This window comes from Martes martes (genome assembly GCF_963455335.1).
Source record: "Martes martes genome assembly, chromosome: 7".
Classification (NCBI taxonomy): Eukaryota; Metazoa; Chordata; class Mammalia; order Carnivora; family Mustelidae; genus Martes; species Martes martes.
In genome coordinates this window covers 11,154,748-11,171,267 of record NC_137894.1, presented here as the reverse complement: position 1 = coordinate 11,171,267, position 16,520 = coordinate 11,154,748, and the positions used below count along the sequence as shown (strand labels likewise).

At 45.5% G+C, this 16,520-nt stretch overlaps 1 protein-coding gene across 2 annotated transcripts in view; it reads right to left on the bottom strand.

The window, feature by feature from the left end:
- CHD2 (chromodomain helicase DNA binding protein 2) overlaps positions 1-16,520 on the bottom strand; it is a 116,153-nt gene that overhangs the window by 3,687 nt on the left and 95,946 nt on the right. For both annotated transcript variants that reach the window (XM_080809522.1, XM_080809523.1), the window contains exons 35-38: positions 13,481-13,659; positions 11,456-11,555; positions 10,215-10,428; positions 4,617-4,860 (exon numbers count right to left, since the gene is read on the bottom strand). In XM_080809522.1, the coding sequence (XP_080665648.1) occupies positions 4,617-4,860; positions 10,215-10,428; positions 11,456-11,555; positions 13,481-13,659 (737 nt within the window). The remainder of the gene's footprint in view (positions 1-4,616; positions 4,861-10,214; positions 10,429-11,455; positions 11,556-13,480; positions 13,660-16,520) is intronic.

Below are 16,520 nucleotides of genomic sequence, written 5' to 3'. Positions count from 1 at the left end.
CAATAACAAAGGGCTATTTTACACTTATTGGCAAAACACATCCTATGAAATGACATAAGCCTCAAGTCTGCAGTGAAACAAGTACACACTTGAATCACTGGTGGCTTTGTAAAGCTGTACTCCCTTCAGGAAAACTGGCAAGACCTACGAACATTTTCATATTCTTTGACCTGGCCCAGGAGAAAAAGAGCCACGGAAATTATTTGAGAAGTTATTAGTAACAGCAAAACCTACGATCAACCCCAACGGTCAACAATAACTGACGGGTTAATTAAATTATTTTAAAAATTGATTCAATGTGAGGAATATTAAAATTTTTAATTAGCACCATAGTAAACTACTTGTTATCCCATTAGGAGAAAATTGGTACAAGTCAACAACAAAAAGACAAACAACCCAATATGAAAATGGGCAAAGGACACAAACAAACATTTCTCCAAAGATCTACAAATGGCCACTAAGCACATGAAAAGATGTTCAACATTTTTAATGACCATTAATCATCAGGGAAATGCAAATCAAAATCACAATGAGCTAGCCCTGATTCGTACCCATGAGGATGGCCATGTTTAAACACACACACACACACACACACACACACACGTGCGCACACACAGAAGGTTAAGTGTTGGCAAAGATGTGAGAAAATGGCAACTCTTGTACGTTGCTAGTAGGAGGGTAAAAATGTTCCAGCCACTGTGGAAAACCAGTGGTTTCTAGGAAGTCAGTAACAGAACTACCATATGAGTAACAATTCCCTCCTAGGTGTATGCCCAAAATAACTGAAAATGGGTATTCAAACAAATACTTTTACGCCTGTGTTCACAGAGCACTATTTTTTTTTTAAAGATTTTATTTATTCATTTGAGAGAGAGAGATCACAAGTAGGCAGAGAGGCAGGCAGAGAGAGAGAAGGGAGGAAGCAGGCTCCCTGCTGTGCAGAGAGCCTGATGTGGGGCTCGATCGCAGGACCCCGGGATCACGACCCGAGCCGAAGGCAGAGGCTTTAACCCACTGAGCCACCCACGTGCCCCACAGAGCACTATTTACTAGCACCAAAGGTGGAAACGACTCAACGTCCGCCAACAGAGGAATGGATAAACAGCACCACAGCGAACTATTATTCAGCCATGAAAAGAAACAAAGTACAGGCACGTTCTCCAATGCGGGTGAGACTCACACATGATGCTACATGTTCAAAGAAGCCAGTCACAAAAGAGCACATCTTGTAGGATTCCATGTATACAAAATATCCAAGGGAAGTAAATCCATGAAAACAAAATACAGACTGGTGATCAGGCGCTGGGGAAACAGCAGAATGGGGTGACTGTGTAATGGTTCCGGGGTTTTCCCTAGGGTGATCAGTGTTTGGAACTCGAGGCAGTGATGACAGCACAACACCGTGGATGTATTAAATTAAGTCACCGAATTGTTCACCTTGAAACAGTTAACTCATACTATATAACTTTCCCCTCATTAAACGAGAGAGAGGGAGAGAGAGGGGACAAAATGTACAGAACAATGGTTCTCAAGACACCAGATGTCAGGTAACAAAGAACAGTGATTCCTTGAGGGATGGAAACCGAAGGAGATGAAGCTTGTTAACAAACCCCCTCACTGCCTTGAGCCAGCGTCCAGGCCTCAGCGCAGGGAAGGGGAGACTCCCAGAGTTGAGAGGCGGGGACAGAACCAAGGCAGCTAGAGTTCAGAGGATGGAACACAGAAGAGAATTCGGGAGACAGAAAGAAGTTCAAAGACATGGAAAGGGTTCCCCTTGGGATTCAGTGAACAACTGTTCAGGGTATGCACGTGAAGAAACTACCCGAAGCCAGAAAATAACCCACCGGAGGGTCAGAGGTGCCAGTGCCCTGTTCTCACCAGCTATACCAAAAAACAAGCTTCAAGGGACATCAGTAGAGTACAACGAAGCCTTCTTGCCCGAGTGGTGGGAACAATTAACCCCTGCCAGACCACGGCTCCCATTCTGCCTAAAGAATCTTAACAGCAAGACCGGAAAGCATCAAACTGTTGGCAAGTAATCTGTGTCTCACGAGAAAGCTCCAGAACGTTTATAGGAATATAACACATCCGGCACTCAGTGAGGCATCTGACCAAAAAGTACACGGCATGGGGGCACCTGGGTGGCTCAGTGGGTAAAAGCCTCTGCCTTCGGCTCAGGTCATGATCTCAGGGTCCTGGGATCGAGCCCCGCATCAGGCTCTCTGCTCATCAGGGAGCCTGCTTCCCTTCCTCTCTCTCTGCCTACTTGTGATCTCTAATAAATAAATAAAATCTTTAAAAAAAAATTACTTGGCATGGAGAAAACCAGGAAACTAAGACCATAATGAGGAAATAAGTTAACCAATTTAAACTAATCCAAACGGTAAATTAGCCAACAAGGATATAAAACTATTTATAAGCTGTATTCCAGATTTCAAAAGGTTAGAAGAAGATTTAAACTGGGGGGGAAAAAGGCCCAAATACAACTTCTAGAAATAAAACTCCAATGTGTGACATGCAAAATACACTGGATGGGCCTCAAGGCAGGTTAGACATTGAAAAACAAACCTCAGTGAACCTGTAGACATAGCAATAGAAACTATCCAACAGAGACAGAGAGAAAACAAAACAAAAAAAAAATAAACAGCATCAGTGAGCTGGGAGACCAACACAAACAGCCTAATTACAGGTAAAAGTGGAATCTCCAAAGGAGGTGAGAGAGAGGGAGGACAGAAGAAATAAAGGTAAAAAAATATTCCTAATTTGATAAGAAAGATAAACCCACAGATTCAAGCAGCTCTACACTTCCCAAGCAAAACAAACACGAGGCAAAATACAGCAAGATGCACTATAATCAAATCGCTAAAAATTAGGAACAAAGGAAAAAACACGTTACGTAAAGAGAAGAAACAAAGATAAAGATGACAGATCTTTTTCCTCAGAAACAGTTCGAGCTGAGAGAAGAGGAACGCCTTTAAAGTACTGAGCGTGTTGGGGCGCCTGAGTGGCTCAGTGGGTTAAGGCCTCTGCCTTCGGCTCAGGTCATGATCTCGGGGTCCTGGGATCGAGCCCCGCATCGGGCTCTCTGCTCAGCAGGGAGCCTGCTTCCTCCTCTCTCTCTGCCTGCCTCTCTGCCTACTTGTGATCTCTGTCTGTCAAATAAATAAATAAAATCTTAAAAAAAAAAAAAAAAAGTACTGAGCGTGTTGATCCGGAATTTATACCCAGCAAAGGTATCTTTCATACGTGAAGGCCAACCAAAGGCTTTCCCAGACACAGAGATGTGGAAAGAACCAGCAGACCCCACCAAATGAAAAGGTCTTCAGGCAGGGAAAAAAAAAAAAGTGACACTGAATGGAAATACAGATCTAGACCAAGAATTACAGGGTAAATGCCCACTGGAAGCTGACAAGATGACACGGGGGGGGGGGGGGGGGCGCTGAGGGGACACGGAGCCTCTAGAGGAGACAGCTGCTACCTGGCCAGAGCCACTGTGCTAATGTGTTACCAGATCCTCCAGAAATGAGGAGATATTTATATAAAACTTCCCAAATTTAAATTCAAGTCCGAACAAAGCATGTCATTAGCCTAAGGAAAACCAAAGCTGCTATGAGGTTAAAATACAGTCAAGTCCTAAAACTAGAAAGAACAGAACAAAACCACTTCAGGCTTCCCGTAGCCACTAACTCACAGGTTACAACGGTAACGGGCTCATACGGTCCTGAACAGCTGTAGACAGGGTACGACTTCAAAAGCTCTTCGCCCCTCAACTGTGGGCTTGGGGCCGACAAGGACCATGGGCTGGGACCCATCACAGTATCCTGCCTCCTGAGAACCATGCACCGAGCTTAATAATTGGGCTGCAGACTCTAATTTAATTTTAAGGCTACCACTTCTCTACCTTCCCTCAGAGGAAGGGAGAAAATGTTTCCTGTACGTGCAGAATGATGACCCTGCAGAATGATGACCCTGCAGATGGCTCCCTATGACCCAAAGAATACAACTCCAGACCTCTAACCTGGCCCTGAACCCCTTATTAGCCAAAGTGTTCATCTTCTAGGCTTCCCTCTCTGGGTGCCAACCCTTGGCCTGACCTGTGATAACCTATTCCATTTCTCTTTGCTTAGCAGACTCTTCAGGGCCCAAGGCAAGAATTAGCAACCTCTTCTCTTCCTCAGCCCCCAGGAGAAAAACTCAAAAACCTCTACTTTTTTTTTCTTTTCATTTTTTTAAATTTAATTTTTAATTTAAATTTAGTGAATTTTAAATTCATTGTTTATGCACCACACCCAGTGCTCCATGAAGTACGTGCCCTCCTTAATACCCACCACCAGGCTCATCCAACCCCCCACCCCCCTCCCCTCCAAAACCCCTTCTTTCAACCCTCCGCTCAGCACATGGTGCCAGCTGCCTACACCAGGATTCCTCCCCAACACCCTAAGGATGCTCTGACGGCAAAAACATCCGCTCAGACTAGGGACCATGCCTGGCACATGATGAGATGTTCAATGAACATTTAGTAAGTACATGAGTGTGTATGTCACTTGTCTCTCCCCCTCGAAGAGTAGAACTCCCAGCAGAGGTCAGCACCTTGCATCTCGGGACCTTCAGCTTACCTGTCGTAGTAATCTCTGTGTCCCCTGTGGTCTCGGTCACTGCTGTACTGGTCATAAGGTCTCTTTCTGGACAAGTTGTTGGGTCTATAGCTCCCAGAGCGGTGGGCGTCCATGTGTCGCCGGTCCCCATAATGGTGGTCCTTGTACCAGTGCTGCTCGTACTGATGGTGCCTGTCGCTACCCCATGGAGGATTGTTGCCCCCACCATAGTTGAACTTTCTTTCCCTCTGCCAGTCTCCTCGATCTGCAGGAAAACAAACAACAGTTTCACGACTGCAACAATGGCTGAATTTCACACCCACCGAGGTTTAAACTCGAAGGCAGACACGTATGATAGAAACACATTAAATTTCCTCCTGCGTCGCCTTTTGCTGCTGGTAAACATACCAGCACTGAGTCCCAACATTCTCTCTCTCAAATTTTAAGGCAAAAGAAAATTCACAGCCTTTCTCTTAGGAAATCCTAAGATTTTACTTTTTATTTTCCAAGCCTCTTTACCTTCCAATCTGGGGCCGACCGTTAAAATGAGATGTCACTCAGAAAAAGAAAACCAAACATTAACTGAAAAAACAGAACCCGCTGAGTTTCACAGATGCAAGGCAGTACCTTCTGTTTACATGTCGAAAGTCTGTTTACCTGCTAGTACCATACACCGTGCCTGGTCTCTGAAAGTATGTCCAGACTATTCATACTGATCTACTACTCTTTCCCAGCCCACACCACCGAGATGAACCTCCTCCTGTAAAAAGTAACACCTTTAACTGCGGATCTGGATGAGTACGCTAGCTCTCAAGGACAGGACCAAACTGAAATGTTTCTGCTTCTGCAGCCTCCCTTTTCCCCTGAGAAGAATTACACTGATGTGAATCAAAAAAGGCAGTGAACACACAAAAGTCCAGGAATGGAGGCTACAGTGGTTCAAGTGTGACCCAAAATATATGTCCACTCAGAACCTACAGTATGACTTTACTTGGAAATAGGGTCTTTGTGGATGTAAATTAAGGATTTCGAGATGAGATCATCTTGGATTTAGACTGGGCCCTAGATCCAAGATATTCTTCAAAGAGAAAGGGACACTGAGACGGACACAGGGAGGAAGGCCATTCAGCGAGGGCGCCAGCAACGGGGACCATGGAGCCCCCAAAGAGCACAGAGGACTGCTGGCAGGCACTATATAGCAGGAGAAAGGCTGGGAACAGATTTTCCTTTATGTCTCCCGGCTGACACCGACTTCAGACTTCTGGCCTCCAGAAGTGGGAAAGAATACATTTCCATTGTTCTAAAACCACCCAGTTTGTGGTCCTTTGTTATGGGCAACCTTAGACTTAACCAGAAGGAATATATACCCACATATATATATATGTATATATATATTCCCATACCCATGGCCTCCCAGGAAATCCATCTTCTATCTACAACCATGCTAACACCAAGAATATGCCACAGACAGATGTCTCTACTCATTTTGCTGGTCTTCTAAGCACTTTTGTATAGAGCCAAAAAGTAACACCATGAAGGAACCTGTGCAACTTAGACTCTGACACCATTCAAGTAACATACAGTCAACCAGTGGCTTCACGGCACTGCTGATCCAAGGTGGGTCGGGCCAGACCACCAACAAATAAAAAACGATGACTATGCCGGTGAATGAACTTAATGGACAACGACAAAAATGCGACACCTTCACAACATGAAAACAAATCACTTGAAGATGGCTTCACACCAAATGGAAAGCAGTGTTTCCAACAGGGTGCCAGTGTCTGTGGTATGGCAGTGGCGGAGATGCTTACATCTCAAGCCAAGCCCTTTATTTCCAGAGAAACGAAACAGTGCTTTTCTTTCTTCTTGAATCTGCCAGGAGGTAGGTCACTGGTTAGGGAGTACTGAGCTATTAAGGACATGGGTGAAGAATCCAAGACTTAAATAAAAGACTACAGTGAGCAGACTAAGAAGAGTTCTTTCAAAGCATCAGAATATAAAATCAGTAACGTCACACAAATAACAAAAAAACTGGTCTGATACCAGGAAAAAGTCGGGCCCAATAATACAATTAGATCTAGGAACATGGAACACTGCCCAGTCACCTTGTACAGTTAATTACCTTTCCTCGCCCTCAATCAAATGGCGATCAATTACTTCTGAACTACTTGGATTTTTAAGATCAGAAGACATGACTTCTATTCCAGGTAGTTTAGAACAGCTTATAGCAGAATCACACTCCGCCAAGGACAGTAAGAAACGCCACGTAAACAAAAACTACCTGTTTGGAGACATCAAGAACAGCCAGGGCCATCACAACGAGCAGGAGTAAGACTCCAAAGAGCAGAAAAGCTCCGAGAGGTAGAAGGTGACCACCAAAGCCACTGCAGGCGGGGGTGGGGGGGTGAGGGTGCGGCTGTGATTCTGAGCACAGGTGAGAGGCTGAACATCTGAGCTGCTCCCAGCACAGGACCAGAGACACCAGCAGAGCCTTCCAGGTCCTTCTAGGCTGGAGAGGCATGGCAGAGCTGAGAGGCTCAAACACACAACCAGTCTTCCCTTAGCACACGTGCTGAGTCTGCAGGGAGCAAAAGGCTAAAAACCCTAAACCGGAAGCCTCAGAACAGCAGAGCAGTCTGGGGCAGTCTCACGGTGCTGACAAAACCAAGCCTGGAGGTCAAGGCCTGCAGGAGGGGAGAGGGCAGAGAATGCTACTACAGGCTGTCCGCTGAGCACCCTTAAGAGCTAAGCCCCAGGATGAGGAACCAGAGACAGACTAGATTAGAATGATCGCCTCACACTCCATGTGCCCAGGGGAGGAAAGAAGGAATCTTCTCCCGGGAAAGGAACACCATCTGGAGCTTACACAATTTCTACAACATAGGTCCCCCCCTGCCATGTATGTATATATATTTAAAGATTTATTTGGGAGAGCAAGACAGAGTGAGAGAGAGAGGGAGAGAGCACAAACAGTAACAAGGGGCAGAGGGAGAGGGGCTCGATCCCAGGACCCCAAGATCATGACCTGAGCCGAAGGTAGATGCTTGAATGACTGAGCCCCCCAGGCGCCCCACAGGTTCCCCCATTTAATCAAAACTAACTAGGCATACCTAAAGACAGGACCATAGGACTGAAAACCAAGAGAAATAAACATACTACAGAAAATGACGCACAATAACTTAGACCCTAGAGTTAGCAGGTTAAGATTTTCAAATAACTGTAATTCGTATGTTCAAAAAAAGAGGAAAAGATGGAAAAATTAAGTTTTCTTAAAAGCTTGAGAATTTTACTGAAAGACTGAAATGAATTTTTCGAAAGAATCAAATGGAAATCGTAAAACCGAAGTTTAGAAAGAAACACACACCACTTCTGGTTATTACAGACTACGTGACCTTCCGTAAAATCCTGTACTATGACTTCTGTATGTTCTATGTACTTCTGGCTTTGATTCTATATGCTTTTTTCCCTTTCTTTTTACTTGTATTTTTAAAATCCACGCTCAGTATTAACCAGTGAAGCAACAGATGGAGAAATTATTAACTTCCTGCAATCCCCACCTCCATTCCCGGCATCATAAGGTCACTGGTACTGGGTGTGCTCTCACGTCTTTCTCTGTGCTTATTCAAACATACACTATGGAGAACAGCTTGGTGGCTCTTCAAGAAATTGAATTAGAATTACCATATAGGGGCACCTGGGTGGCTCAGTGGGTTAAAGCCTCTGCCTTCGGCTCAGGTCATGATCCCAGGGTCCTGGGATCGAGCCCCACATCGGGCTCTCTGCTCTGCAGGGAGCCTGCTTCCTCCTCTCTCTCTCTCTGCCTGCCTCTCTGCCTACTTGTGATCTCTCCCTGTCAAATAAATAAATAAAATCTTTAGAATTACCATATAACCCAGCAATTTCACTACCAGGCATACACCCACAAGACTCGAAAACGGGTCCTCAAATACTCACACACAAATATTTCACAGCAGTATTACTCACAATAGCCAAAAAAACAGAAGCAACCCAAACGCCCATCCACTGATGAACGGATAAACAGACTGTGGCCTGTGTCCATACAGTTCAGCCACAAAAAGGAATGAAGTACTAAGAAACGTTACAATGTGGAAAACCTTCAAAATACTATGCCAAGTGAATGAATCAGACACATATATACAGAATGAGTCCATTAACAGGCAGTGTCCCGAACACAGAAATCCACACAGACAGAATACACACTGGGGGCTGCAGGCAGGGGACGGGGAGAAACTGCCTCACGGATGTGGGGTTTCTGTTTGAGCCGATGGAAATGTTTAGTGACTAAGAGACAAGTGGTGGTTACACACAACACTGTGAATGTAGTAAATGCCACTAAACCGGATAAATAAAATGGTGAACTACGAGGCGCGTGGGTGGCTCAGTCAGTTAAGCCTCTGCTGTCCACCCAGGTCATGATCCCGGGCTCCTGGGATCAAGCCCCCGTCCGGCTCCCTGCTTAGTGGGATGTCTGCTGCTCTCCTTCCAACCACCCCGCCCCTGCTCCCGCCTGCTCTCTCTCATACTTTCTCTCTCAAATAAATAAATCTTTTTTAAAAACCACAAAATTTATAAAGAAAGTAAAGTTGGTATTATATAAATGTCCCCTTAAAAAAGCTAAACAGACACATACAGATTTTGTTGTTGTTGCTTTCTCACCCATTATTTCTAAAGCCAGCCCGTTCTTTTTAATAACTGATAATAATATATAAAGCACCAACGTCCTACCATTTATCTCATGATACTCCTGTTAATGGATATCCAAAGTTATATCCAGCTTTTTGCCATTCTAAGACCAGAATGGCATCCTCCTACATCCTGGTAGATACCAAAAAATAAAAAGCTTATGTATTTAGATATTTCAGATTAATTTCGGGAAACACTGTAGCAATTCACACTCTTAGCAATTTCCATGTATTCCACCCTCTTCATTTTTATTGATCTGAATGGGCAAAAAAATTAGCTAGCTTGCTATTGCCTGAATTTACATTTCCCTATGAGTAGCGCTGGTCACCTGTCATACTGGCCCCCTGAATTTCCTCCTGTATGAATTCTCTATTCCTAACCTCTGCCCGTTCTTCAATTTGGTTATTCTTTTGTTGTCAATTTACAAGGGCTCTTTCAGTATTAGCAGTTTTGACCATTTCACCATCCTGTATAATGTAAACTGCTCCTCTCGGCCTATTACTTGTTTGTTTGGCCACGTTCTTCTTCACGCCGGAGTAACGACCAGCCTTCTGGACCTTTACTTCACCCTCCGTCTCACTGAGACGGAAGACAACAAAGTCCTGAAGGAGAACGGAGCACAGGTCTACCTGCTGTCTTCAGAAAAGAAAATGATTCTTTTGGCATCTCTTCTTAAAACTCCACTTCACAGGGTGCCCGGGTGGCTCCGTGGGTTAAAGCCTCTGCTTTCGGCTCAGGTCATGATCCCAGGGTTCTGGGATCGAGCCCCACATCAGGCTCTCTGCTCGGCAGGGAGCCTGCTTCCTCCTCTCTCTCTGCCTGCCTCTCTGCCTACTTGTGATTTCTGTCAAATAAATAAATAAAATATTTAAAAAAACAAAAACAAAAACAAAACAACTCCACTTCATGACCTACCTGCGTTACTGAAGTGTCTCTTATTGGGGTGATTATAGTTATCTCGTGGGTGTCCGTGCATCTGTGGGCCGTGGGAGGCGGGCAAGTGAGGCTTCTGAGGGTGAAGGTTGTGCGGGGTGTGGGACTGAGATATCAGGGAGTCCCGGCTGGAGCCTGAGGCCTCTGGCCGAAACGGCTTCTTTCCACCAATCACATCATCTTTCTTCTTCTGCTCCTGAGAATCAAAAAGAAACCAAAGCTTCTTAATCCCCCTGGCTGGCAGAATTCCCAAGAATAGTACAGGGGGAAAAAAAAAGAACAGTACAGAAAGCACCACCTCCAAGTATTCCTCTCTTGGCCCTCGTGGTTTCGGACCTGCTGTCTATGACACGCTCATAAACCCTGTTCAGGAACTGCCCTGAGCTCCTGCCGCACGCCAGCCTCTCAGAGCAGCACCTGCTGCCCCAACAAGGAAGTCACCCTTTGCTGGCAAGTCCCGTGAGCAGGTGTCACGGACTAACATGTCACTGACATGTTAGTGGCAGAGGTGTTCCATGTTCACAGATGGGCCCTGAGTGGCTGATTTGGGAGGGCCCACACGGCAAGTCAGCAGATCTGGAAAGAGGCATGCTGGCCTCAGGAACGCGGCCCCTGCAGAACCAGGGAAGCCACTTATGTGCCCATCCCCCCCATCCCCCCGTGCCGGAGAAGGGAAGAACTTCTGGGCACCTTCTCGTGTCTGTTCCCTTACACGAGCAGCTGGGACGCTACGTACGAAAGCTGGAAGGACACCAATACACACGGCCCAGAAAAGAAGAGAAAAAGTACTCTGCCTACAACCCTGTTACTTATCAGGAGCCAGGTTTGTAAGCCGCCACAAGATAGGTGAATAAATGACTCCAGGACAGAGAAACACATGGTAACAACTCCCTGTCAGAGTTTTAATTCGCTTTGGCTCGCATCCGTTGGCTATTTCACCCATCAAGTGTCACTGTTACTTTCCCCAGTAGGGGAGCATGCCGAGACGCTGCACAAGTAACACGGTGTTAGGGCGCACTGTGGGGGACAGGCAGGGCCGTGCTGGGCACCTCCACCCTCCTGCACCTCCCCCTCCATCTGTATTGAGGGCAGAGAACCAAGGACCCTTCTGGCACCAACAGTATCCTCCCCTGACCATCCTCCCGGGAAAAAGAGTAATGGAGGAATTCTGTGGAACTGGTTTTTATCTGATTGTATAAATTAGGATTAAATGTGTATTTTACCTCCTCTTCTTGAGATCTTTTCTTATGAGCCATCTTGTATAACTTATGCAATTTCCGAGCATCAAATTCTGTAAACTTGGAAACAAAAATCCACAGGTTCCTAAAGAAAAGTAAAAAATAAAAAATAGCCCTAAGTAAACTACAGAATGCGTTAAATGACTTTGTTCTCTTTACTGACAACAAGCTACTAAATTCTGCCACAGATCCTCACCCAAGTGTAGAAATTAAGTAACAGAAACATTCCTTCAGGTCTGCACTTCATTAACACGTCTTTAGATGCCAATGTTTGAACAGAGTCTGACCAAGGAGTCTGGAGACAAGGGTTCGGGTCTCCTAGCTCAAATCCCTTAATTCACCGGCACCCAGGAAAGTCCTGAAGTCTCCGGATTCGGCCACACAATCCATCGTTACCCCCTTCTTCCCAGTTGGGACCTACATATATCCGGGCATCCCCATGTTGCTGCCCCTTCTTCCTTCCCAGCTGTCACCACCAAGATCTCTCATTTCTTCCTGAGAACTCCAAGCAGTGCCTCCCCGCAATACCACTGCACTCATCCTAGCAAGCATTACCACAGCCAGCGGAGTGACTGACAGAACGGGTGTCTAGAACGAGGCAGCGGTACTCGTGGTGAGCTGGAAAAGGAGTCTCACCTGCTTCCATGCTTTGGAGAGAACAGTTTGACCACAACACGCCACCCACAGAAACGGGACTGGCTCCCAAAGCCATAAACCTGCTGCACTGTCCCTTCCTTTTTAAGGTCTTCTAGAGTGGGCTTCAGTGGTCTTAACAAACTGCCTTTAAAGCCTAAAACCCGCCCAGCCCCCCTCACCAGCCCACTTGTAAGCCTGTGCCAAAGCCTGTGCCAAAGCCTGAAAACTCTCCTCTAAGCAGTCTGCCCAGCTCAAGTACACCTGCCTGCCTCTCAGAAGGGCATCCTCCTGCACTACTCCTCTGCAGGTCCCGCCTCCTTCTCCAACACCTACCATACCTGGTCTTGCAATGCCCACTTCAGCACGGACAGTGTCTCTGGAAAGGGCAAGGACCTTCTCACAAACGACTACGAGCCAGGTCTACAGTGCCCCCACACACTTCAACACACAGGCGCCAGTGCACGGCAGAAAGCCGAGCTCCACAGATCTACGTACTAGAATGACCTTTTGTTCTCTTCCAGCAGGGATTGACTTGGCTAAAAAAACAGCCCAGTGGCTAGGCACATGAAGAAGTTGGTGATGTGTAAAGGGGAACAAAAATAACATTCTGAAACTTAATTTTCTTAAATGGGTGTGAAGCATACTATGGATAGCATCATGAAAAAGTTCTCTTAAATCCATTTTTTTGAAACCAATCCACTGGGATCGGGCATATTATACTAGGATAATTACATGAACCATGAAGTACATGAGTTCAAAGTCACTTTGGATTATGGAAAGAGACTAAATGCTACAATTATCTTTGAGAAAGAAATTCCAGTTGTGTTATCCTAAAAAATCAAAAGTGAACACATAAATGAGTACGTGTGAGCCATGATGTGCCTTACAAATTAAAGTTCTGGATTAAATTGCATTAATACAAATTACTACTAGAGTTCTTCAATTATCAGAGAGAATGGAAAAATCACAGCTCTGGTGGTTTTAATCTTTCTTTCCCCTCGTGTGCCAGTAGAGAACTATTCAAACAGTTATTATTATCAGTCTGAGGTGGGTGAAGTAGTGAGACTAGATGACTTTTATTCCTTCCAGGTTTACAGACCAAGTCTTTGTTCTGAGACTAGGCCAGCAAATCCAGTCTCCCTGCTGTTCTCTCATAAAATAATGACATCATCCTACCTATTCAAAAGGCTGGTCTCAGTGGAATGGCCTACTGCAGGAAAAAGAAACTGAAGCCTGGGGGTACAATAGATGGTTTTTATCGGGGGGAAGACTCATTAGGTGGCTGTGTCACCTCTTATAAAACAGAAACAGAACCCTCCCCACACACACACACTGCCAAATCGCACCAGGCAGTCTGAGGCTGCGGTCACTTGCCTTCTCCAGAGTTTGATGTGCTCCTGGTCTGAATAGGCTTTGAGGCACTCAGCTATCCGGTCTCCGATCTTCAGCAGGCAGTTTCGGGTGTGCTCTAGCTGTTCCTGCACGTTGAGCCCCTTGTCAGGTTTGTCCAGCTGCTTCAGAGCCTTTTTCACTGGCCTCATCCGCTCTTTGCACTGGAACAGGCCAACAGAGTAGAGACGTAAAACACCTGCAGCAAAGACATCTTGTCTTTGTTCCCTGTGCCCTGAACGCCCAGAGAAAACCCAGCTATCCCTCGTGCCATCGCACCCCTGGAGGAGGAACGGGTTAAGGCCCTGGGAGCAAGTGTCGCTGTCAAGTCGGGGAAACCCGAGGTGCAGGTCCCAACAGCATCTCTCAGAGTGATGATGGCTTTATCACCTCTTAGAGTGATGACTTCTATATCTTCCTTTTACTATAGCTCAAAATGCTGTTTCCTCATCTGTAAAGAGGGGTGTGATACAGCCTCAGAAGGCCATTATGAAGATAAAATGAGAAGCAAGATTAGAGCCTAACCCAGCAAAGTCCCACCACCAGATAAACTATCTAAAACTGCAGGATAGAAAAGTTACAAGTCCTTTGGGCTTGCCACAAACTACGGAGAAGGCTTGCGGATAGAGACGGTGAGGGGAACACAAGAGTCGTCGTCTCCCCTGCCCAACTCCACTGAACGACAGCAAAGGTAGTGCTTCAAAAAGAGGGAGGCCCACAAAGAAGGGAAAATGAAAGAGAAAACAAGAGCAACAAAATAATGGCAGCAAGGGAAATGACTTAAGGGACCTGCATGAGAACCAAGCTGGTTTAGACTGCCACATCCCCCCACCGCCCCCTCCCCCAGAGGCGAGCTAGGTACCTCTGGTTAAAACTAAGGAGTGGTTTTTTTCAACAACGCTTAGAAGTAACAAATACCCAGACTCACAAAAGATACCCAAATTTCCAACTGTGCCCAGCAAAAGAGGTTATTCTCTGGAGAAGATAAAGGAGAGGTCTGTGAACGGAAACAGGAGCCTATGAGCGGACACACACCAGAGGAGCCAGCACCTGGCCTTCTGCCTCCCAGGGAGACTCCAGAATGAGGAGAGCCAGGCCGACAGCCTTCACTCAGGAGACTGGAGGGTGCTCGTCCACGAAATCTGACCAACTAAGACAAGGAACTCCCCACTGCAAGTCGTCCAGTGAAGCAGCCCAGCCACATCACCAGACAGTGAGCACTGGCAGTCAACCGTCCACCAAGCCCCACCCACACGCTCAGCGCTTCTAGTCGGATGGTTAGTCCCCTGCTCCCAAATGTGTATGCAGACCACCAATGATGACAAGTCATCTGAAAAAGATATCTAACATGAATGATGGGGAAAAGTTCAAGGAAAACAAAAAAACACTCAGAGAACCCTGGACAGGGGGAAGATCTTGGATATAAAACATGACAAGAGAAGTAAAAAGCTTAAAAGAAATACTCTTGTGAGATAAAGTGGGGGGAAATCTCCTAGAAAGTAGAATTTATTTTTTTTTTTAAGATTTTATTTATTTGACAGAAAGAGACAGAGAGAGAGGGAACACAAGCAGGAGGAGTGGGCGAGGGAGAAGCAGGCTTCCTGCTGAGCAGGGAGCCCAACGTGGGGCTCAATCCCAAGACCCTGGGATCATGACCTGAGCCGAAAGCAGATGCTTATTAGCAACTGAGCCACCCAGGTGCCCCTAGAATGCAGAATTTAAAAGACAGAAAAAAAAAAGGTAGTAATATTAGGGACCCCTCCCAGAGTGCAGTTTCCCAAAACAAAAAGTTCTGTAAAGATAAAACTAAGAATCAGGAGGAAACCACCACAAAATAATTCAAGAAAATGCTTCAGACCCATAGAGCATGGCTGTCTACCATGAGGCATCTGGTACAATAAACTACTAAGGCACATGAGCACAAAATTTCAGAACAAAGAAAACCCTACAAACTTCTATCACTCTGTGGCAATTCTGTTTACTTTTTGGAGTTCTACCTCAATTTTCAAAAAGTACACAAAAGAAGATGATTTACCACAACCTGGAAGGTGTCTATGATGACTCCAACGGGTAAGAAAGAGATCAATATCATGATCGTATAAAGGACTGCTATAGGCAAGGTAAGAACAAATTACCCCAAAACAGGCAAAGGATACAACAGACAATCCACTGGAAACATGAATGCCTAACAGACACGAAAACAAACACTCAACGACGCCACTGATCACTGATCAGTATTTCATACCCCTCAGAGGTTGGCAAAAATTAAGAAGTCAGAAATGACCAAGTATTTCTGTGACTGGGAGGCCACCGGAAATCGGGTTCCCTGTTAGGAGTCCGTATAAATCTCAAGAGCTGGAAGGGGTAGTTCCACAGGACTGACTGAAGTGACTCATGTGCACGCCCAAGGAAAGACCCAGAGCTCTGCGCAAGCTGTATAGTCTAGAGAAGCACTTACACGTGTAAATGAAAATATTTACAAGAACTTTGCTGCTGTCTGTTTTTGGTAATAAACCTTTGGAAAACCCCAAGGTTCATCTACACGAGAAACAATGAATTGTGGAAGTCATGATATAAAATACTATGAAACAGGTTTTTTTTAGTTTTTAATTTTTATTTTTAAGTAAGCTCTATGCCCAGTGTGAAGCCTGAACTCACAACTCGGAGATCAAGAGTTTCGTGCTCTACCAAGTGAGCCAGCCAGGCGCCCCTGAAACGGTTTAAATCACCAACATGGGTCAACCTCAGAAACAGAGATGCTGCAGAGGAAAATCAAGTTATAGGATATACACAGTGTGGCATTTTATAAACTCTTTCAACACGGAAAGCAAAACTATTTGTTGTGTAGGGACACAGAGGAGGCTGTGCAGGAGGCGGGTCAAGAACCCAAACTATCTGGGTCAAATCTTTGCCCTACATCTTACCGATGTTAACAAATAGCTTCTGTGACTCTCCATTTCTTTAAAAAAGATTTTATTTTTATTTACTTATTTTTTGAGAGAGAGAGAGACCGCACGCATGAGTG